The sequence below is a fragment of the Rhinolophus hipposideros genome, assembly GCF_964194185.1.
Source record: "Rhinolophus hipposideros genome assembly, chromosome: 24".
Taxonomy (NCBI): Eukaryota; Metazoa; Chordata; class Mammalia; order Chiroptera; family Rhinolophidae; genus Rhinolophus; species Rhinolophus hipposideros.
The window spans coordinates 15,374,196-15,398,319 of NC_138070.1; the positions used below are offsets into that span (position 1 = coordinate 15,374,196).

A 24,124-nucleotide genomic window follows, 5' to 3' on the forward strand; every position below is an offset into this window, starting at 1 on the left:
AAAGATGTTGGAAGGCGTCCAATGAATCTAGTCATGCGTTAGATCGGTGACCTCCCGCTCTAACTAACATCCAGCCAGGTCCTCTTTGAGGAGCAGCTTTGGAAGCTCAGTGGTGTTAGAAAGCCCTCTAACTATTCCGTGCCCGTCACTTCTTCTCCTTTCGTGGTCATGCAAAACAAGTTTAATCCCTCTCAAAAGTGAGGGATCTTCAAATGTTTGAAGGCAGCTATCCTGGTCGGCAGTGGCTTTTTTAGGAAGCCATCCCCAGTTCCTTTAGCCATGCCTCATGTCATGCCGAAGCCTGCACACTGCTCTGTGGAATCTACACTCCCCAGCCTGAACATTACCTGCTAAGTAAGAATATTAAAGTTTATGAAGACCAAAAGGATATTTGTAAAATTTACTATAACTAATTTAGTGATGGCAAAACTAGTCTTAAATCCTGTTTCGAGTGTGTATGGTTGAGTCTCTCTAAAGTTCCATTGTAGGGGGAAACTTTGATTCCTCACATGATTTAAAATTCATTACAGCAGTTGGATTAAGGGAATAATGTTTCCACCTGTCAGAACCTGGAAGCTAGGCATGGGCTACAGACGCATATGTGTAATGACAGCATCTGCCATTCGCTGAGGGCTAAGAAGTGCTGGGCACCGTATAATTCTTAGGTAATTATGGGTAAAAATATCTTAGGAAGAAAGCGAGCTGTAATTGTGCTGAAACAGTTTTCTTGTGAGGATTTTAGGGTTTGTGTTTCATATAGTATTCAAAAACTTACAGTTCCATCAGCTAGGGAATGCAGCGAGTCTCTTCATTTTTAGCAACACAACTTGCTGGATTAACATGCTCTCGGTATTTGTGCTTTCTCGGTATTTGCTCTTTATTGTCTTCTCTAGAAAGATAACTCTGGTTATATTTTCAGGTTATTTTTTCTACATTTTCTGTATCTGTATTGCTTTTGATCAGGGTTTAAGTGAAAAATGAACTAGAAGTTATATGGGAAGGTGTCAAACAGCTGTTAAATGCTGCAGACTTTTCATTTTGCATTTTCAATGTCTAAGGCTGTGATGACATTTTAGGTATACCTTTTAATAACATAAGCCTTTCGTTGTTCAGTGGGCGGGGGGGTGTGTGTGTGTCATACTCCAGTCAGAAGTGGAACTAACCCTAATGGGTAAGACAATGGGACTTTAATACACATCTTTAATGGGTCTCACTTTTTTCAACTACATTTCCTATTTCTTTTCTTCTATTGTGATGACGCCCTAACTGGGAAAGGAATTACGCACTTACTCTTGTCATGACAACATTTAAGTATGGAGTCGAGTGTCACGTTTTTGTGTTGTTTTCCATTTAGGACTTGCTTCCTTTTGTTTCATTTTTAGTGGCAAAGTTATCTTCTGTACAGTTGCAATTTCTAAGTAATGAATGAGACGGTACTATGCCAATGACCTCCCCCTCCCTGCAAACAAAACAAACACAAAACAAAACTGAGAGTTTTTGTGGTCAGGGATTTCTTCTATTTCCATGTGGAAAACCAGCTAATATCTCTGTGTTTCTCTCTTTTAAATAAAGTGACCTGCTTTCTGGGGATTGGTGTTTCAAATTATTTTAAAAAAAGAAAAAAAATCCTTGTTACTCTATACGGAAAGCTTATTTTTCTCTGGCCATTTCATCCTAGAAAAGTTGAATGAGGTAGATGGCAGAAATTTCTTCATGTGAGATTAGAGTTTCAGCTTAAACTTTATGGCTTATGGTTACTTCATGACACTGTGGCGTTGGACGTCTGACAGCAGCACAGACAGGAACAGCCAGAAACTTGAAGTACGTTAGTGGTTCTGCCCTGTTCAAACTCTCTCCTGCCCTTAGGAAACTGTTTCCAGAACTGGGGTCTGACTTGGCTTAGTACTGAAATGAAATGGTCATGATGGGAGATCAACACGTTGGACTTAATGTTTAGATCTGTCTGTGTATATAGCTTATTAAACACAGTGACATGTGATAACATATTCCTATTTATGCAATGGGTTTGAATTTAGAGCAAAAAACCCCCACTAATACATATATATATATATATGTATTTGTATATAGTGCTCTATAGTTTTACATGTATTGATGCTTTTTAGTTTTTCCAATTCTCTGGAACAGGTACAGATTTGAAAAGAAAAAAGAAATTACTCCACACATGTCCATGTGGAGATGTTCAGAGGTCTGTTTTGCCTGTTTGGGGGAAAAACTGGCTCTCTCCTGAGACACTAGTCTCATTCCTGTGGTCCCGGGGGCGGCCCTCAGCCTTTCAGACTCAGAAACTAGATTTTTCTCACTGGACTGAGCATATCTCCGTGACTTATAGTAAAATTCATGTCCATCTTCTTAGAGGCTGGTCGTTCTCACTTTAAGGTTAAAGACCCTTTTGAGAACCCGTGAAGCCAGAGACTCCCGTGCCCCCAAATGTACTAGCTCAGTAGTAGATTATCTGAAAAGCCATACTTTGACTAGAATGTCAAATTTACTACTTTACACTCCACACTAACTCTCCCAGGAGCCTGGATGTCCCCAGTCCACGTGACCAGAGCATTCTGTCCTGCGGGTTGCCCTCCGGGAAGTAGAGCTGCCCTCAGAAGGTGACCCAGCTGACACAGGCCCCATGACCAGATGGGTCTGAAGGGTCTGGTCTCTGGCTCGTCAGTTCCAGTAGCTGGGACCAAGTCATCTCTCCGTGGGGTGGCTTTCTGCTAAAATGTGTAATACTTGAATTCCCTGATAGTGAGTGGCTTCTGTGACGACTGGTCTTTCTGTATTTCCATGTTTCCTGTTCTCATTGGTGGACAGGCCTCTATTGGTGGACAGGACTGGATTTGGTAATACAATCACGGAAGCCGCAGCCAAGGCTAGCCAGCCCCGGAGCCTTTGACATTTCTCTGCCCTTTGTGTTACGTGCTGATTTAAACTTTTTATTCTCGGAGGACAATCTTTTTTTCCATATTTTCGGATTCTTGGAAACATCTCCAAGATACTCAGTCATCTCCAGTTTAGAAGGAGGAAGTTCAGGTTCAGAGAGATGCTAATTGCTCAAGGTCCCTTTGATAGTAGAGGGCACAGTTGAGCCTCCTTCCAAATTCTGTGCATTTTAATAGACACCTACAGACTATCTCTTGCCATGCAAATCATCTGAGAGAAGAAGGTTCTTAGATCTGGGTAGAGGAACACTGTCAATTTCAGTGTTAACAGTGTAATACAGTTTGAAAATGCATTGTCTTCATTCAGTAAGGGTTATCACTGCAGGGAACTGATTAGGGACTCTAGTGGTTTACCTGTAATTTCACGGGAGACATTGACTTAGTAATAAATATATGGCTAATTCCTTAAAAGATAAGATGTCATCAATTTCACATTCAATAATAGGAGTTATCGATAATGGTGGCAGTGTTATAAATTGAGAAAAGCTACCCGTGAAGGCTTCTTACTATTTTCTTACCCCAAACATCCTTTTGTAATTTCACACGCACCCTTATCTTAAAAAACAAAATTAAAATTCCTGCCTCTCCCTGTCACTAGGTGAATGGGTATACTTGGCTTGAACATCCTTGTCCGTTCCTCTAGGTGCTTAAAGGATTTTTTTTTATGTTAAACTTGAGAGTGTAGTTAGTGGTCCCTCCTAAGTTGTGATAGAAAAATTAATGAAACGGGCCGCGTGTTTAACCTACACAGAAAGGTGGTTGAGGTCATACTGGAGTGGAGTTCTGTGTATCAGGAACACGTTAATGAGCCCATTCACAACTTGCCCTCTTCAGCTAGCGGTGACGTCTTCAGCTTTGCCTTGTTAGTAACGTCTAGATGGAGCCCCGTCGTTGGAATTGCTGCAGGATGTGCCATAAAACCGTTCTTTCCCTAACCCTGTTAGGGAACAAGCGCTGTCGAGGTGACTGTGCTTACCTGTGTGTCTGTGCCTGCCTGTGTCTTTCTGTGGGACAGACCCCTGGAAGTGAGTAAAACATGGGCATTTTCAGTTTCGCTAGAGGACGGCAAATTGCCTCTGTATTTTTAAGGATAAATACAGGTGCATTCAGAAGTCCTAACGTTACTGTTAGGTTTAAAATTATTTCAGATCTACACTATATAGGTACAGCTGGGTAATAAGAATTAAGATTCTGACTGCAAATGAAGAGGTACATGAGTACAAGACAGGAGCTAAGTTGAAAACCCTGTAAGGTTAAATTTTAATTGGAAAGTCATTTTAAATTCATGACTTTTTTTTTCTTTTCAATTATACTCTGTATTTATCAGCTCTCACCATGGGAAAGCCCGAGAAATAATTGTGCTTTCATCGCAGAGGGCACCCTGAACAAGCACATCTGACTCCAGGTGTGGGCAGTGGCTGGGCAAGGTCAGCCTTTCTTCTCTGTTACATCAGCAAGCGGAGGAGCCATCCAAGAGTTGGAGTGGGCACTATACCTAAGAAATTCAGAGGCCGAAGGAAGGGGTCCCATGGGCATCCAAAGAATATGGCTGCAATTGATTCAAGTACTCTGAATCTTTTCAGACCCTTGTGGTAGGCAGAGTAATGGCCCCCTAAAATATGCACATTCTAATCCCCAGAACCTGTGAATATGTTTTGTGGCAAATGGAATTACAGCAGTTAATGAGCTGACTTTAAGATAAAGAGAGTATTCTGGATTCACTCGGTTGGTCCAGTGTATTGCAAGGCAGGCAGGAGGTCCAGTGTCAGAGTGACGCAGCCTGAGAAGAAGCCAGCCTGCCAGTGGCCTGGTCGACCTGGCTTTGAGGATGGAATGGGGGCCATGGGCGCCAAGAAATGTGGGCGTCTTCTAGAAGCCAGCAAGAGTAAGGAGATGGATTCTCCCCTAAAGCCTCCCGTAGGAACACAGCCCTGCTGGCACTTGGATCTTAGGCCAGCGAGCCCCATTTCAAGCTCTGTAAGATAATACAGAACTTTATCTGTAAGATACATCTGTATACATCTGTAAGGTAATAAATTTCTGATGTTTTAAGCCACTGAGTTGGTAAAATGTAATAGCAGCAATAGGAAACTAATATATCCCTGCTATCCATCAGAGACCCCAAACAAACAGAGGAAAACAAAACTCCTTAGTGATCACCATTGGCAGTGAAATAGGGCATCTGCCCTGTCTCTGAATAGCAGTAATCAAAAAGGTAAAAAAAATTATCTTGCCTTTCCTGTGATAACTACATTTTAAGGTAACCCAAAAGTCCTAGTTGATGGAGGATAATTCTTTTTTACAGAAGAATTGCAGCAAATGAATGTGGTAGGAATGATGGAATTAGAAAAGTCATTTTGCAACCCAGTAAAACTATTGATATAGGCAAAGATGATCAGTGTATGAAACCATGAAATGAAATGTTGATGGGGAGAAATCAGTCCATCACCAACTGAATTTTCTATGTAATTTTCACATCACCAAGAAGAAATAACTGCCTCCTCGGGTGAGGCAATGCGAAGTACCAAGGTCATCTTTCTGCCCTTAGAAGGTAGACTTGGGTAGAATCAAGAGGTCACTTTCAGCTTATAGGAAATAATGGAGATCAAGGAACAAATGAGGAAGCAAACAAGTAAATCCACAGTGGGAGACGTCCTCTGGGACTGCTGTCCTGGTTTCCTTAGTAAGTCTTCTGTGAAGATAAAAAGTGGATGGTGGGGAGAGAGGGAGGCCCTAGATTAAACCAGATATAAGGAATATAACAATCGAATGAATGTGTGACCTTGATTAGATCCCGATTCAAACCCACCAACTATAGAGAATGAGAGAAGCATGGCAATTTGAATAGGAACTGGGTATTACATCTTCAGGAGTTATTATTTCCAGAGTGGGGTTTGGGCGTGGCAATGGATTGTGTTTATGTAAGGACAATGCCCATAGTTTTCAGAAACGCGAATGGAAATAGTAAGGGTAAAATGGCATGCAGTCTGAGATTTGCTTTAAAAATCCTTTAAAAAGATGGAGGAAAAGTAGGGGGACAGGGATAAAAGCAGCAGACGATAAAGTCTTGACAACTCTTACGAGGTGTTGAATGACGGTTATGGGGGTTCACTATATTATACTCTTTTGCATGTTTGAAAATTTTTATAATTTTTTAAAACAATAGAGTAGATGGTGTAAGGATCACAACACAACTAGATTCTTGAAAGGCTGATGAAAACCTCGGTTGTCCCAATGTCATGTATAAGAGCACTGGTGACTTAGGATATAAATTCCTATGACAGCTTTGTACACAGATGCAAAATGTTCTGTAGCTCGAATATCTTAGAGTGAAGGGAGGATGACGTGCTTTTTGGAAACTGCATCCGATGACTCAAAAACGGGCTCCGTGACACTGATTACAAAGATGTGGATCGAGTTTTCATTTGCATCCAGAGAACTGACTATTCCAAGTAGGGTAGACAGATTTATAACCTCTTGCCCTGAAGACTTTTCATAGAAGGTTAAAAAAAAAAAAAAGGCAGCAAGAAGGCTGTACTAAAGAGAAAGCATAGTGAGACATGAAACTTTAGAAAATTATCTCCATTTATTATACTTCGAGTACAAAAGACTTCACTGAACTTCACACAGTCATGAATATCTATTAAGTCATAGCTTTGATGTTTAAATTTAGCAGGAAAAAAGTAATAACGCATGCTGTTTCATTAGGCATCCTTTCCATGCCTGACGAAACTGCAATATTAGTCTCTCTCGCTGAAATTATTTTACAACTGTCTATTTTAAAATTTTATTATTAATTTGACAGAACATTTAAAATAATTGCCTTAAAATAGTGTTTTCTAATGTGTTGCTCTAAGCCAGAGCTCTCTAAGTAATTACCAACTGGACCAGTATGAAGAAAAATGAAACTTTATTAAGAGAAGTCAAAGAAAACCTGGATACGTGGAGAGCTACGAGATATTTCTAAATAGAAACACTCAATATTGGGAAGATGGCAGTTCTCTTAAAATTAATCTATAAATCCAAGGCCACCCCAATTAGGATCCAAATGAGAATTTTAAAGAATCTGACAGGCTGATCCTCATTCATCTGGAAGAGAAAAATGGGCAAAAGTAATCATTAACATTTTTAAAAAGTAAAACAATAGAGATCTTTTTACCAAATATAAAACACCGCCCAAGCAGTTAAAACAGTGTGGTATTGGTACAGGCAAATGCGTAGACACATAAGTGACACAGTATGCAAAGTCATGTGTACATAATCTATATTCATAGATATAATATAATTTGAATTTGGTTTGTGAATAAAGGGGGCATTTTAAGTCTGTGAAGGAAAGGTTGGTGTGTGATAAACTGGCCATCGAATAAAGTCACAATCCCTCCACATTGTACAAAAAAATAAATTCCAGAGTGTTAAATGAGATAATCGCAAAATAATAAAAATAGAAAAAAGTGAGAGAATACATTTTATTATTCTGGAGTATAAAGGGCTCTCCCAAGCAAACCCCAAACCTGGAAACCATAGTGGAGTGTACGGCACCAATTAAAAGTTCTCGTGGGACCAAAGGTATCATATACCAAATTAAAAGACAAGTCATAGAGAAGTTACATTGGATGATCGCGAATGGAGCATATTTTAGGTTGTAAACCTACTTGCCTCGTTGGTGCTCATTTACTGAGGTTCTAGACTGGTTTGCATTGTCTTAGGAAAGAGGGGGGCCAGGTGGCCTGGCTCTGCTGGGCGGGAGGGGAAGTGTGGCAATACATCCAACCAGGCAGCATTTTCACCAGTCATAAAAAGAAAATGTCATCTGTCAGTCGTTGGACAGGAAATGTCTGCTTATTATAAGCCATGAAGAGCTGGACATTAATCTCGTGGGTGGTAATTTAGGTATTCTTCAGTTAGAAATAAGTGAGTCCAAAGGTGTAGACTATTTGCAGGCTGTCATTTTTCTCTGTGTATTTTTTTTTTAAAATTCTCCTGTCCGTTGTCCATGTCATTCAGGTATTTGGTGCAGGCTGACATGACTTATAAGAGCCTTCACGGGTGGGCCCCTTGCTTTCTCTCTCATTTCCGCTTTGCCCATGGCTCCGCAGTTTCTGCAGTTCTGCCCCATTGCACGGGGCTGTAGCCCGCTGTCATTAATTGCCCTTGTTGAAGCATACATATCACATTGTGTGGGGGTGTCCTGTTTACTCTGCTGTCAACTCCGGTAGACATGGGCTCCTTCAGGGCAGAGATTGGATAGGACTTACTGTGTACTCTGGGACTTAGTGTCACACACAGTGCCTGGCTCATAGAAAGGATGCAGAATATATTTTAATTTCTTTTAAAGGAGGGCGCAGCTCACAGTGGCGCATGCAGGGATCGAACCAGCAGCCTTGGTGCTGTGACATGAAAAACTGTAATTCATGATAATTACATGAAAAATTGCTCTCGGAAACGAGGAGGATGGTCCAGGCTTTCCTAAGTACTCTCCTTGCCTGTAGTTTCTCCTTTCCCTAGTGCTAATTTCACACAAAATTCACAGCGGTAGAATGAAGCTGCTTATGTATTGTTGCAAATACAAAAGTATTTTGATAGAAAGGTGAGTGGATTCTAAAATGATGATTGTAACCGATTTGAAGGGATGGTTTAGATCAAGAAGTTTTAATAGCTTTGATTAGGTGAACTGATGACCCTATAAATCTGTTCATCCTTAAAACTGCATCTGTTTGGGGATTACTTTTGTATATGATGACAGTTATTTTGGCCCGTGACATTTAAGTATACTTAATGTCACTTTAATATCAGTAATATGTTGAGAAGAATAGGGCATTAAAAACGTGACGTGCATTGTCAAAATATTGTAGAAAAAAACCACAAAGGAATTCATGTTTAACTTAATTGAGTTGTGAACTTCTGAATGTAGATCGTCTCATGTTGAATTGCTTAATGATATGCAAATTATTTGCAGGACTTGTCTGCCAAAGATGTGATAAACCCAGGAAACTTGAGAAGCGTTGACATTACATTGTACTAGATACTTTTATAGACCTCTTCAGAGGCTATCTGGCAAGAGTTTGTGGTTTTGAACCTAGTGGTAAAGTTTTTTATTGTGACTTTGGAGAATGTAGCTCTGTTTTGGGTGTTTAAAGAAGAGTTAGTGGAAAATATTTAGTAACTACATATGAAAGAAAGCAATTTCCCTTTGGGGGAATTAAATCTTGGTCTGACTGCTTAGTCATCTTTAAAAAATAAATCTGTCTTTTGAGTTTCTTGCTGGCCAGAACGGATAACTCACTACAAACCTCATGTGCTTCTAAATTCTAAGACAGCACTCTCAGCATCTTGCTTGGTCAACTTCACCATTACCTTACGCACTACTAGCTTTTTAAGGTGATGTTACATATTATTTGAGGTATTCGTTTAATTGCATTTTATTTTGGACATTAGCATAAAACAATTAAGCCATATAGAATAGAGAGGCTTTTAATAATGGGCGATACCTAGCTATGTTATAAATATGGTAATTTCTCTACTAGTAAGGCGGTGAAGTATAAGTTAGCTTACCTGTTCTTTGGCTAGAGAGGAGATAACTGGTGGCTAGTCTTTCAACCACATTTGTAGTAGAAAAACTTTAAAAATTATGATGCAATATGTATTATACTTCCCTTGAGTTTGTATCGTAGGACCCCAAATGATAGGTTGGGTTGATATATCTGTAGCCAGTTGGTATTAAATAAATAAATGAGGCTTCCAATCAATATATGTAGTTTTATATAGAGTGTGTATATACCTTATTTTGCTGAGGGGGTATGTAAAGTAATGGTTCAGAAATCTGGGGGCTAGAATTTGATTTTTAAAAACTTTCTGTAATGAAAATTTAAGACACATACAGAGCGAGAGACTAATATAATGTAATTGATATACCCATCACTCGGCTTTGTCATTTATACACACATTACCAGTCTTGTTACATCCATACCTCCTAGTTCCTTTTACATTACTTTGAAGCATATCCAGACATGATATATCATTTCATCTGTAAATATTTCTGTATGTATTCCTAAAAGATAAGAACTCTTTTAAAATACCAGAACATAAGCATAATACATTGCTACTGCTAAAAAAATAATACTTATTTAATATCATAAAATATTCAACCTGAATGTACATTTCTTCCCTTTTTACAAGAGTTTTTCTACCTGAATTGAGTTTTATATTTACCACGTTTTTATGTTTACCGTGTTTCCCGGAAAATAAGACCTAGCCGGACAGTCAGCTGTAATGCGTCTTTTGGAGCAAAAATTAATACAAAACCTGTGTCATGTCATGTCATGTCATATAAGACCCAGTCTTATATTATGGTAAAATAACATTGGGTCCTATATTAATTTCTGCTCCAAAAGACACATTAGATCTGATTGTCCGGCTAGCTCTTATTTTCGGGGCAACATGGATGGATTGCTTGATTGTTACTACTTTTAAGTCTTTTTTGAACTGTAGGATCCCCATCCATCATTTTCCCTGTTGAAATTTTTTGTTAAAGAAACCAGGTCATTTGTTGTGTAGTTTCCCACATCCCAGGATTTTGCTGATTGCATCCTTGTGGTATAACTTTTTTTTTTATTAAAGCAGCTTGATTGAGGGATAATTAACATAAAATAAACTACATATTTCAGGTATACAATTTGGTAACTTTTACCTACACCTGTGAAACCATTATCAAAATTAAGATAATAAACATATACAGTATGTCTTTTTCCAACAACTCTTCAGTTCTCTGACACCAACTGGGTGTCCTATAATTCAATTGAATTCTGGTACTAACAACTCAGAGTATCAATTCTGATACTAACAACCCCGCCAGGTTAAGGGCTCAGTCCCACAAGATCGCTCCACTTCAGATGCCAGCTGTAAATGGGCTCCTTAGTCTACCAGCATTTCTGCCAGGCTGACTATAAATTTGGAGGTCCCCATGACCTTCCGCTTAGGTTTGCTATTTCACTAGAAGAACTCATAGAACTCGAGATAGTGCTATATGCTTACTTGTTTTATTATAAAGGATACAGCTCAAGAATTTAAAAATGGTTGTTACGTAGGGCCAGGTCTGCAGGAAAGGAGCAGCGAGCTTCTATGCCCTATCCAGGAGTACCCCTTTCCCAGCACACAGATGGGTTCACCAGCATGGAAGTTCTCCAAACCTCATGGTTCTAGAGTTTTTAGTCGAAGTTTCATTTTATAGGTATGCTTGGTTGAATCATTGACTACTGGTCATTGAACTTAATGTTTAACCTTCCCGAAGTCAAGTGGTGGGCCTGAAGGTTCCAGCCCTCTTCTCACAGGATTGGTTCCTCTGGCAACCAGCCTTATCTTGAAGGCAGTTAGGGGCCCATGAGTCACTTCACTAGCATAAACCCAGGTATGGATGGAAAGGGCTCCTTATGAATAAGACACTCCTATTATTCATGAAATTCCAAGCATTTTTGGAACTCTGTGCCAAGAACCAGGAAATAAATCCAATATAGATATTTTAAATTTTACCACGTGCGTTATCCCCTCAAAGTTTGCTCCTGCTTTTTTATAACCAAACACTATAATTCCCCCTCCCCTTTCTCCTTTTGATCTGGCTTCTTTTACTCAGAATAATTATTTTGAGATCCATTCAATAACTTAGAAGAAATGGACAAATTCCTTAAAAGATGAAAGTTATCAACCCTATACAAGAAGAAATAGAAAACACGAATAGCTCTATATCTATGAAAGAAATGGAATTTGTAATTTAAAACTTTCCCACAAAGAAAATTCTAGGCTCAGATGGCTTCACTGATGAGTTCTATCAAACATTTAAGGAAGAATTAATACTATGTTACACCAACTCTTTATAAAATAAAGGGAGAAGAAAGGAATAATTTCCATCTCATTTTATGAACCATATTATTCTGATACCCCAACCAGAGAAAACTATTATTAAAAAAAAGACAAGACTTATGTTGAAAGCTATAAAATAGTGATAAATTAAAGAAGACCTAGAAAAATGGAGAAATATATCATATTTATGCATTGTATTCTTGATGTTATTAAGAGGTTAATTCCCCCAAAAGTAATTTATAGATTCAGCACAGTCCCAATCAAAGCCCCAGCAGGCTTTTTTTCTGGGAAGAAATTTCCATGTTGATGTAAAAAACTTCCAAGGAATGAACAAAACAGAAAGAGTCTCACAGAGAACAAACTGATGGTTGCCAGAGGGGAGAGGGGCTGGGGAGCTGGGTGAACAAAATGAAGGGAATGAGAAATACAGGTTGACAATTACAAAATAGACATGGGGATGTAAAGTACAGGATAGAGAATATAAACAATAATGTTGCAACAACTATGTATAATGCCAGGTGGGTTCTAGACTAATCTGGGGGATCACAGCATAAATTATGTAAATGTTTAACCATTATGCTGTACACCCGAAACTTATATAAAATAATATTGAATGTCAACTGTAACTAAAATAGATAAATAAATAATTTAAAAAATACATTGGTCAATTTCATCCCTCCCTCATTCACTCAAAATCCTTTTGTCTCCATTTTTTATTTGTAAAATGAAAATAACACCTATGGAACAGGCTATCGTGAGAATTAAATGAGAAATTATATATCTATATCTATATATACGTGTGTGTATATATATATATACACACACACACATATGGTGTACATTATATTGCCTAGCACATAAAAGGTGCTTTATAAAAAAAACAGAAATATTAAAAACTTAGCATGGAAATGCAGAGAACCTAGGATAGCCAAGGAAACAGAAACAAAAGCAATAAAACAAGGTTGGAAGACTTAAGTCACCTGTACTATAAACCTACAGTCATGAAGACAATACCGTATTTATGTAAGGACAGACACATAGATCAATGCAATGGGACCTACACATGTTTAGTGTTGACTCAACAAAGATGCCAAGATAATTCAATGGAGAAAGAATAGTGGTTTTTTTTAAACAAATGATACTGGAACGATTAGGTATGACAAGGAAAAAAGGAACCTCCATCTTACCTTGCATCATACACACAAATTAACCTGAAATGGCTCTTAGACTTAAACATAAAGGCTGAAACTTTAAAATTTCTAAAGGAAAATACAGGTTAAAATCTTCATGACCTTGGGATGGCAAAGATTTCTTACCACAGACGGTTCCCCAGGAAAAGGGGTCAATCAATTGGAACTCGTCGGCTAAATACTTCTGCTTTTCGGAGGATTTCATGAAGGGAATGAAGACACGAAGTTCAGCCTGGGAGAAAAGAGTATCACATATTCTGACATACTAGGACTTGTTTCCAGGCTACATAAAGACATTTTACAACTGAGTAATAAGACAACTCTGTTGAAAGGCGGAAGATTTCACAGCACACCTCACAAAAGAAAATGTACACATTCCAATAGTCATGTCCAATCATGCTTAACATCACTATTCACTAGGGAAATGCAAATTCAAATCCAGATCAACATAAGGTACCACTACCCACCCAACAGAGTGGCTAAAACTATTATAGAAAGTCTGACAGCCGAAGTCTCAGCAAGGGGTGTGGAGCCATGGGAACTCCGGCCATCGTTTGGGAATGTAACACTCTACAACCAGTGGGGAATATAGTTCAGCACTTTTTCATGGTGTGAAATAGAACTTAACCACATGGCCAACAGTTTCGCTTCTAGATATTTACCCATGAAAAATGAAAACACGTGCCCATAAAAAGACTGACACAAATATTTAAAGGGGCTTTATTCATAGTAGCCCCAAACTGGAAACAGCACATTTGTCTGTCAATAGATGAGTTATCCATAAACAAATGGTGGAATACGATGACATACTACTACATACTTGATGGTCAAAAAAGCGCTGAATCCTTACGCACACAACAATCTGGATGAAGCTTGCTTATACTGAGTGAAAGGCGCCAGACACAAAAGACAACATGCGTTTATTTATATAAAATTCTAGAACTGGAGCAAGTAATCTGTATTAAGAGAAAGGAGATCAATAGTTGGCTGAATCCTAGAACCTGGGGAAATTAATTGCAAAGGGGCAGCTTTTGGGGTGATAGAAATATTTGACATCTAGTGGTTATATGTGAAAAACTCATTTAACAATATACACTTAAATATGTATTTAATTGTATATAAATTGTACCTCAGTTTGTTTTAAGAAGTTTTAAAAAAAGGGTAATGCCAAAGTGTTGCTCATCAATGGATGATAGAGATTCAATTTCCACCTTTTCCATTTGGATAATCACTTTTGGGGTTCACTTACTGAATGGTTCCCCCCTTTCCTGATTTTTCTGCCTAGCTACTTCCGTTATATATCAAAGTTCCATGTATGTGTGGGTCAGCTTATGTGCTCTCTATTCCATTTCATGGATCACTTTGTTTATCTTGTCTTAATTATTTTAACCTCGTAATAAGTCCTATTATCATTATTCTCTTTCTTCAGAAATGCTTTTTTTTTTGTTTTCTGAGCCTGTGTTGTTTTGTATACATTTTATAAAGAGCTCCTCTGTTTCTATGTTCCATGAAAAACCCTGTTGGAATATTGATGGGAGTTGTATTGATTTTATAGCTAAATTTGGAGAGACTTCGAATTTTTGCAATATTAAATCTTCCTGTTCATAACTGTGGTGTATCTTTCCATTTATTAAGATCTTCTTTAATGTCTCTCGGTACAATCTGTAATTTTTCCTGTGAAATTCCTGTACATATTTTGAAAGATTTATTTCCAATGAGATGGACTCATTTGATGTTTCTTATTTTATTGTAAGTGAAATCTTTCTTCTAATTACGTTTTCTTGTGGTTTATTGTTGATGTGCAGAAATCTGATTTGTTAAAATATTAATCATACATCCAGGGAACTTTAACTTTTGTTTTAGAAAGAAGCTCATTCATCAGTGAGCACAATTTGTCTTGTGTGTGCATGCATGTTTGTGTATGTTTTGGGAAGTGGTGGTGTTAAGTGGGAACTTTCCCCAGATATTTATTTTTTTGTGGGTGAATCTCTACATGTAAGGTTGGCCGTAGGTCTCAGGAGATAATAATGGCTGGAGCTGTGATGTTCTCAGCTTAAAGTCGAGCTGGCCATTCGTGTAGTCTTGGATGCCAGTAGAGGGTCTCTGGTCAAACCAATGCCTTTGAGTTAAGACGTCCATATATTTTCTTTTGTAGGGATGGTTCTCATGACACAGGCTGTAATTGTTCAAAACGTGTCGCTCTTCTCTTTTAGTATCCGAAGTGTGATGCAGAAGTATCTTGCGGAGAGAAATGAAATAACCTTTGACAAGATTTTCAATCAGAAAATTGGTAAGTCCTGCTTACTCATTTGGCGTACTGTCACTTCGTGATATCAAGTGGCACAAACAGTAACGTGTTAAGTGCAACCCCGAATGTGTATATATGCTTTATAGCTCAAGCTGGGCATGGAGGAAATGTAATTAATCAGTTACTTAGTGATTACTTACATTCTTAGTAACCTATCTTGTGAAAAAAGCCAGAGAGAAACAGTTTGATTGGAGGCTTACAGGCAGTTTGGGAGGTTGCCAGAAGAAAGGATTGGGTACTGGGTAAGTGGAAAGAAGCTCTCTCTGTTTGGACCTGCTTCTGAGGTCCCCGGCTTCTGTCAGTGCTGTTGTTCTTTCTGTGATCACAAGGAGTTGGCCCGTGTCTTCATAAGCATTATCCCACGCGTGTGGTTGGCTTCTCTCTCCAAAGTGTGGGGCTGGGTCACTTGATCTTGGCAGTATTCACAAGGTTATGGGTTTTGTATGCCGTTCGTTATTGTCATCCACATCAATTACTCTTTTTCCTGTGGCCCCATTCAGAGTCTCTACCCAGCAGGTCACCAGGACTCCTCCTGTTGTACACACAGAGGTCAAGGACCTATCTCTCGCTGGCGATGCCCATTCCTGGCCAGGGCTGCTCCTGGCCCGTGCAGGCGAGTGGTTGTGTAGGAGTGTTGCGTGGCGATCGTAGTTAGTGCCTAGAGAAACCAGGACTGCTGTAGTCTAGTTTCAAGGCCGATGAAGAAATGAGAGTGTTCTCACCTGCCCTCTGAAAGACTGACAGTTTGTTAGGGGTGAGTGTCAGCTGGGTTAGGTAAGAGCTGTGGTGTACATACTTTGTTTTCCCTATTTCCCCAAATCAGTTCCTGCTGTCCAGAAATTTCCGAAATAATATTTTATTCTCAACTAGAATAGGATTCATTATTTGGCCTGCCAGTTGGCTGTATTGTTAATCTGCCCGGAGTGATGTGATAAACAGATAATTCTAGGGTATTTCCATGAAACCCACAGAGCTGAATGTAAGAGAATAGGATGCCCATTTCCTTTCTTTGCACCTTGCTTGCCTCCCACAATTACTCATAAGGTTTGCTGAGGAACTGGGTCTTAGTGTTTAAGTTATTTTACTACTAGAGGAAATTATTAAAATGTCAGGAAATTAAGATCTTACTAAAGTTTCCCGAAACTCTGATTCTGCATTCAGTTCTGTTTCCATGATTCATAGAGAACGGACTGACCCATTTGAGACTGAGTATTCTTAGAGATAGTTCAGGCTTGCCCCCTCCATTTACAAGTAAGGAGGTGTAGACTCAGCTTGGTGAAGTGACATGTCTTGATTCACAGTTCTTTTCTACTCTGATAATTCTTTAAAGACGGTTGGAAAGGAAACAATGGAGGTAAAATGTACTGTAGAAAGCCACCTGGTAAAAACTGGATTGATTTTTAGAAAGACTTAGGATGTTCTTTTTTTTCTTTTTTCCAAGTAAAGCAGAAACCAGTGCAGAAAGTCTGGAGTTTTGTAAATCAGTTTTCACCTAGTCTGTAAAAGTTAGCCAGTCTGTTACAGCGACCTTCAGTAGACGTAGCTTCTGTGATAACCCATGAAACGCAGTGGTGGAAAAGTGCGTGATGTGATCTGGAGAAGCAAAGGAGGGTAGACTGTTTGTGCTCTGAGGACAATGTGTGCAAAGCCCTTAACCACAAAGACGTGTGTCATCCTATCGGCAGGATTTGGTTGGGGAACAACAGCTCAATTAAAAGGGTTTGGCTTTCATCTTCATTGTTGCTGCTTCTCATTGTTTTCATGGTGTTGGGTTAAATGGGCTCCTTTGCTCCCGATTTTGTACCAGAAAATTAAAAAAATAAACCCAGAAAATAAAACGATCATGATAACAAGAGAAACACTGTATTTTTTGGAGGAAAGGGAAAAAGGGAATTAATTATTTATTAAACATTTTTAAATTTATTTTTTGACAGTAAAATTTTTACATTTTTAACTTTTTGTTTATAAAAATTTGTATTTTTAATAAGATTTGTCATTTTAAAAACTATGTTGAGATACATTTTACAGAGCATAAAATTCACCCATTGAATGTATACAGTTGGTGGCATTGGGTGTAGTCACAGAATAGTGAAACCATCACCACAGTCTCATTTTGCAACATTTTCAACTCCCCCAAAGAAACTCCATACCATTAGCATTCACTGCCCGTTCTTCCCCTCCCCCAGCCCCTGGGTACTAATCTAACTTCCGCCTGCATGGATTTGCCGATGTATTCATTCCGAATACATGGAACGCCACAGTATATGGCCTTTTGCATGTTGCTTCTCTCAGCATAGTATGAGTATTTTCAGGGTTCACCCATGTCGTAGCACGCATCAGGACTTCATTCCTTTTTATGCTCGATAAAGCATTGGATGGATATGCCCCATTTCGTTTATCCATTCATCCATTGGTGGGCACAAATAGGTTGCTTCCATTTTTAGTGACTGATGCTGCTACGAGAGGAAGGTATTTTTTAACACATAATTTGTGTAAGTGGTTCGCCGCGACAAGGACTTACTGGTAGATGGTGACACACCTGCTCTCCCCGACAGCTCTCACTCTGCTTTCTGAAATGCATTGACGATTTTTTCTCCCTTTGCGTCTTCTGCTCCTTGTTCTCCCTTCTGTAGTATGCCCTTTCCTGTCTGCCATCCCCACAACGCACACGTTCAGCTCCTCAAACATGTTCTTTCTATTGTTGTGATTAAAACCTTACCTGCCACTGGCTCCAGGAGCCTTTGATCTGAATGCCTAATGAGCCTTAGCTTCAGCCACACAGATTCTTCCCCAAGAGCCCTTCACAGGACACTGATAGTCTGTGAATTTCATCTCAGTTAAGCTGTTAAAAAACTGAAAATCGTTTAAATAAATCATTCCTTCTCCCTTTCCTTCTGATTTGTGAGCTTGGAGCTGCTCAGAAGAAGCTAAAGTTTACACTTGGAAGGTCAAAGGGAAGAATCATCACTGATTGGGGGTGGGGGTGGAGTGAGAGCACCAGGTAAGTGGCCCGACACAGATCTGTCATTACGTTTAGACATGGCTATGTATTTAACGTGTCTAGCGCTTGTCTGTCTGCTCCCTCCTTTTGCTCTGTGGCATTCTCATTTTCTGGCAGGCATTAGGGATTGGGGAAGAAGGGAAGGAAGGTGGACCGTAGGAGGAGTACATTTGGCTTTCCAGGTCTCTCTTCCCATTTCAGCACCATTCTTTACCCCTTTGTCTCTGCCATCTGTTCCATCTGCCCCTTCCCATGACCACCTCCTTGGGTTACCCCGTTGGTGGATTTCTGTGTTACCCCTTGTGGCTTTTCTGTGGTTCTCCTGTTTCTGTCCCCCTGCCTATCAACTTTTTTCCTCTCTTCCCATACCTTACCCATCCCTCCGCCCATGGTTAGTGCAGGGCTTGGGGGGCGCCGTCCATCGTATGCTGTAGCCAATTTGTAAAAATGTTTTGTGAAATGAAAACAATAGAAATTTTTCATTTCCTTGGCCTCTGAAGCTGGGCTGAGATAATGGATGATTGGCAGATCTGTGGGCGACACCCCGAACTGGTTGCTATTTCATTAGTATTCTTATCTCTAAAAGTGGGGATGACAATAGTAGCTACTTCATAAGACTGTTGTGAGGATTCAGCAGGAAATGTTTGCGAAGCCCTTGACACAGTGATTGGTCCTTAGCAGACGCTCAGTTAATGAAAGCTCTTACGTCGTTTATTATAAAATTTTTTCACCATACACAAAAGTGGGCCAGAGTAGTGAACCCCTGTGACCTGTACGTCACCCAGATCCAATATGTTTCAACATTTTGCTATGCTTGCTTTGTCCATCTGCTCTTTTTGTGTTTGCTGAAATATTTTAAAGCAACTAGCAACCCCCCTCATGACATCTCAGTCCTACATGCATCTCTGAAAAATATGCATGCTTTCTTATATAATCCCAGTACCTTTATCCCAACCAATGAAAATTTACGATGATTCTTAGATACTCTAATACCGAGTATAGTCTATATTAAAATTTCCCTCATTAAAAATGCCTTTTTATTCTTGGTTTGTTTGACTCAGGATACAAATATTGTTCTTAGGTTGTAATTGGTGATAATGTCTCTTTTAATCTAGAACAGACACCTCCACCTGCCACCCCCCCTCAGATAACTGACTTAGTCCAGAAACTGAGCCAGTGGCACTGTAGAATGTTCCTCATTCGGGATTTTTCTGTTTGTTTCTTCATGGTATCATTTAAGTCACACTTCTGTTGTATTTCCTATATTTCCTGTAAACTGTGAGTTAGATCTCACCTCTTGATTAGCATAAGATTTGACTTTCTTGGCAAGAGTTCTTCACAGGTGGTGCTGTGTGCTTTGTAGCAGGAGGGACACTACACGTAGGTGTCACTGTGGAGTCACAGCTCTAAAGTGGGCTCGGATGTGGTCAGCTCTCAAGATCTCATTAAGCTGTCATCTGCCATTTGTTTCTTTTTCATTGACCGTCTTTGTTTGCCTAAGTCAGTTCTTTTATTAGGGAGTTACAAAATGGTGAGTTTTCTAATCATGCTCTTCCTTCCACATTTGTTACTTGTACTCATCTACTAGAGCTATTTGATTGCCTTTAAATTTAGTTCATGCAGGAAAGGCAGGTGTGATTAGAAGAATTCTAAAACGACCTCCATGACGTTCGCCACCTGGCGTTACTACGTAAAGAGATTTTGCAGGTATAATTAAGGTTATGATCTGGGTGGGCTTAATCTACTCACACCAGAGAATTTCCTCAGGCTGGTAGCAGAAGCAGAAGTCAGAGAGATGGAAAGCACACGAGAGATTTCAGTACACGGTTATTGGCTTTTCAGGTAGAGGGAAGCATACGAGAAGGCAAGTGGGTAACTTCTAGGGGCTGAGAGTGAGCCCTTGCACTCTCAGCAAGGGCACAGGGACCTCAGTCCTACAACCACAGGAACTGAATTCTGCTGACAGCCTGAATGAGTTTGGGAGCAGGTTTCTCCCCGAAGCCTCTAGACCTAAGAACCCAGCTTGCCAACACCTTGATTTTGGCCTTGTGAGACGCTAAGCAGAAAACTGGAAGGAGCCCACCTCGACTTCTGACCTGCAGAACTGTGAGATAAAAAGTGGGTGGTGTTTATAAGTCACTGAGCTTGTGCTGAGTTATTACACAGCAATAGAAAATTGATACAATAGGACAGATACTTAATTCTTTTTTTTTAATTGCCAGGTTTTTTTGGGGAAAAGAGAGACAGCTGCATTTATCCTCCTCATCCTTAATTAGAAATTATATGTCTTAATGGTTATTAAGTTGATTCCTAATTTGCTGTCAGTAAAATGTACACATTTAGATATTAACATAATGTTCTTGGTGTGTCTCATTGAAAGAATGGTTTTAAAGGGATACTACTGGTTATTGAATAGACAGTGAAATTAGTTATAGTTAAGGTAATTTTGTTAGAATTTTCTTCTATAGTATATATTGAAATGATAATTTCGTCGTATGCAAGTGAGGCACATGGCATTTGATAAATTCCATCTGTCTGTTGACAATCTATTTAGGTTCTCTGTCTGCATACCCTCCCCTGTTAGAGGAAGATGTTTCTCATTATGAGGAAACTCCAAAATAGATACTTAATTCATGAGGTATGCAAATGTTAGTTTCCTGTATAAAGAACATCATGGTTAATGTAATATTACATCACATATTGCCACGGAAGACATTTCATTTTATAACACTGACTTCAGAGCTTAATCCAGAGTTTGAATATTAATCTTTTTGAATTTGTGTGAAATAATGTTTGTGTCTTTTTGGTCATAATAAAACCACAATTTTTACTTTTTAAAAATCTGCTTTTTTGAGGTATGGTATTACATGCCATAAAATTCACCCATTGTAAGTTATAAGTTGATGAGTTTTAGTAAATTTACAGAGTTGTGCAACCATGACCACACTCCAATTTCAAAACATTTCCTCACCTCAAAGAGAGGCCTTGTGCCCATTTGTAGTCACTCTCTGTTCCCAGCCCAGTTCCAGGCAACTGACCATTAATCTCCTTTCTGTCTCCGTAGTAAGTTGCCTTTTCTGAACAGTTCATATGAATGGCATCTTACAGTATATAGACTGTAGTCCTACATCCGGCTTATTTCACTTAGCATAAGGTTTTGGAGGTTCGTCCTTGTCATTGGGGGTAGCCGTCCTTCATTCTCTTTTGCTGATGAGTAATATTCCGTGGTATGAATAGACCCCATTTTGTCTATCCATTCACCAGCTGATGGACATTTGGATTATTCCCACTTTGTGTCTATTACAAACAGTGCTGCTCTGAACGAACCTTTGTGTACAAGCATGGACATGTGTTCTCACTTCTCTTCAGTATATAACCAGGAGTGGAACTGCTGGGTTGTATGGTAAATTCCTGTTGGACTTACTAAGAGATTACTTTGTTTCCCAGAGTGACATTGACATTCTGACCGTCAGTGTATGAGAGCTACAGGTTTGCCATGGTCTCATCAACACTTGCTGTTGTCTGTCTTATTGATGATAGCATTCTAGTCGGTAAGAAGTGGTACTTCATTGTGGTCTTGACTTGTATTTCCCTAACAGTCAATGATATTGAACACGTTAGTGCTAATTAGCCGTTCGTATACCTTCTTTGATGAAATGTCTGTTTAAATCTTTTGCCCCCTCTCCAAATTGATTGTCTTTATTTATGTTATTTGTCATTTGGGTGATTTACAAGTGTTTTCTCCTAAAAATAACTCCTCTTTTTCATTTTCTGAATGGTGACTTTTGAAGTGCAGAAAGTTTTAATTTCGATGAAGTACTACACATATTTACTATACTTTAGGAATCATACTTTGTGTCAGATATAAGAATTTTTTGCCTTCCTGCAATCCACAAAGATTTTCTTCTGGAAGTTTTATTATCTTAGCTCTTACGTCTAGGTCTTTGGTTGTTTTTTGAGTTAATTTTGGTGTGTGGTGTAGGGTAAGGGGCTAAATTCATCCTTTTTTGCATGCTGATAGCCAGTTGTCTAACACCATTTGTGGAAAAATGTTTCTTTTCACCATTAGATTGTCTTTGCACTTTTGTTGAAAATTAATTGACCATAACTGTGAGGATTTATTTCTGGACTCTGAGCTTTGTTCCGTTAATCTGTATGTCTGTCCTTATCAGTACCACCCTGTCTTGATTACTGTAGCTTTACAGTAAGTTTTGAAATCGGGAAAACTAATCCTCCCCCCCATCCCCAAATTGCTTTTTGCTAACTCTGGGTCCTTTGCATTTCCACGTGAATTTTAGCATCAGTTTTTCAATTTACGTATCTGTCTATCTATCTATATATCTATATCTATATCTATCCTAGGATTTTGATAGGGATTGTGTTGAATCTGTAAATCAATTTGAAGAGAACTGCCATTTTAACAATATTGAGTCTTCCAATCCATGAAAATGAAATGTCTCTACATTTATGTAAGTCATCTTTAATTTCTCTCGGCAGTGCTTTTTTGTTTTTAGTCTTATACTTCTTGTTAAATTTATTCCCAAGTATTTTAATGTTTTTGATGCTTTTGTTAGTGGGATTGTTTCCTTAATTTCCGTTTTGGTGGTTCACTGCTAGTACTTGGAAATAGAGTGGGTTTTCGTATAGTGAGCTTGTATCCTGCAACCTTGCTGACCTTGTTTGTTAGTTCTCGTAAGTGCATGTATGTATATGTGTGTGCACGTGTGTGTGTGAATTCCTTAGGATTTTATACAGACAGGATCCTGTCTCTGAATAAAAACAATTTTACTTCTTTCCTATCTGGTGCCTTTTCTTTTCAATTTTTATTTTTCATTTTGATTTCTTAATAATTTTTATGTTGGTCTCAAACATATTTAGCATGATTTCAAAGAACATTTACATAGAAAGACTACATAAATTATTTTTGGCGTTTGGGGATACGGCATAAGAAATATACTTGCCACTGGCTTTGAAAACAAAAGTATATGTTTCATTATAAAAAGAATACATTGGAAAAACAAATTGTACCTACAAAGTCCTTTTAAAAAAAGTTCTGAGCAGTCTCTATATAAATAAACAAAGATGGACACAACTGAGTCTTAGGTATCTATTAATGAAATTTGGTAATTGTACAAGACCAAAGAAATACTGAAAAACATAAAAGACAGAAGAAAACATTTTAGGGTTACTTTTTCAAATCAGTTTCAAAGAACAAAATTTCCAATCTATAATTTATCAAATTACTGAAGTGTTTGTGCTTCAAAACATAATATATGGTTAAAATCTGCAAATAATTTATAACTGTGCAACTTCCAACTCAAAGGCTGGGATTAAATTATAGCAAATTGAGCACTTTTGCATATGATTGTAGTGAGGGAAATCTTAACCAGGGAAGCAGTTTGAATCTTTGCTTTCTCTTTTGTTTCCACCTTTGTTTGGCAATGTTTCTTTCTGTCCCTGTGAGGGGACAGAATCCCCTGACAAAGGATCCCTGCCCTGGGTTGACAGTCACAAAGCCGGGTTCCCACCCTATCTCATCTCATTTATAGAATTTTCTCCCGCTGAGAGCAACCAACTAGTAAGGAGAATAAAAACCTTAGGGCCCCATTCAATTCTGCATCAATTATCCATGTCTTTGTGGGGAGACTTTCAGTGAGGGATCCATGTAAACTTTCAGTTAAAGATCCATGTAAACTTTCAAACAGCAGAGATGAACACTTCGCTAAGCACAGCTAATTGGATTTTCGATTGAAAAGGCAATGCAGCAACAGGCAACTGTTAGTGGTGAGGGAAACTAGAAAAATTAGGGGCACCG

The 24,124-nt window shown here is 38.8% G+C and overlaps 1 protein-coding gene across 4 annotated transcripts in view; it reads left to right on the plus strand.

Annotated features, from left to right (window-relative positions):
• GRK3 (G protein-coupled receptor kinase 3) overlaps positions 1 to 24,124 on the plus strand; it is a 118,456-nt gene that overhangs the window by 7,364 nt on the left and 86,968 nt on the right. For all 4 annotated transcript variants that reach the window (XM_081036829.1, XM_081036831.1, XM_081036832.1 and 1 more), the window contains exon 2: positions 15,214 to 15,290. In XM_081036829.1, coding sequence (XP_080892955.1) covers positions 15,214 to 15,290 — 77 coding nt within the window. The remainder of the gene's footprint in view (positions 1 to 15,213; positions 15,291 to 24,124) is intronic.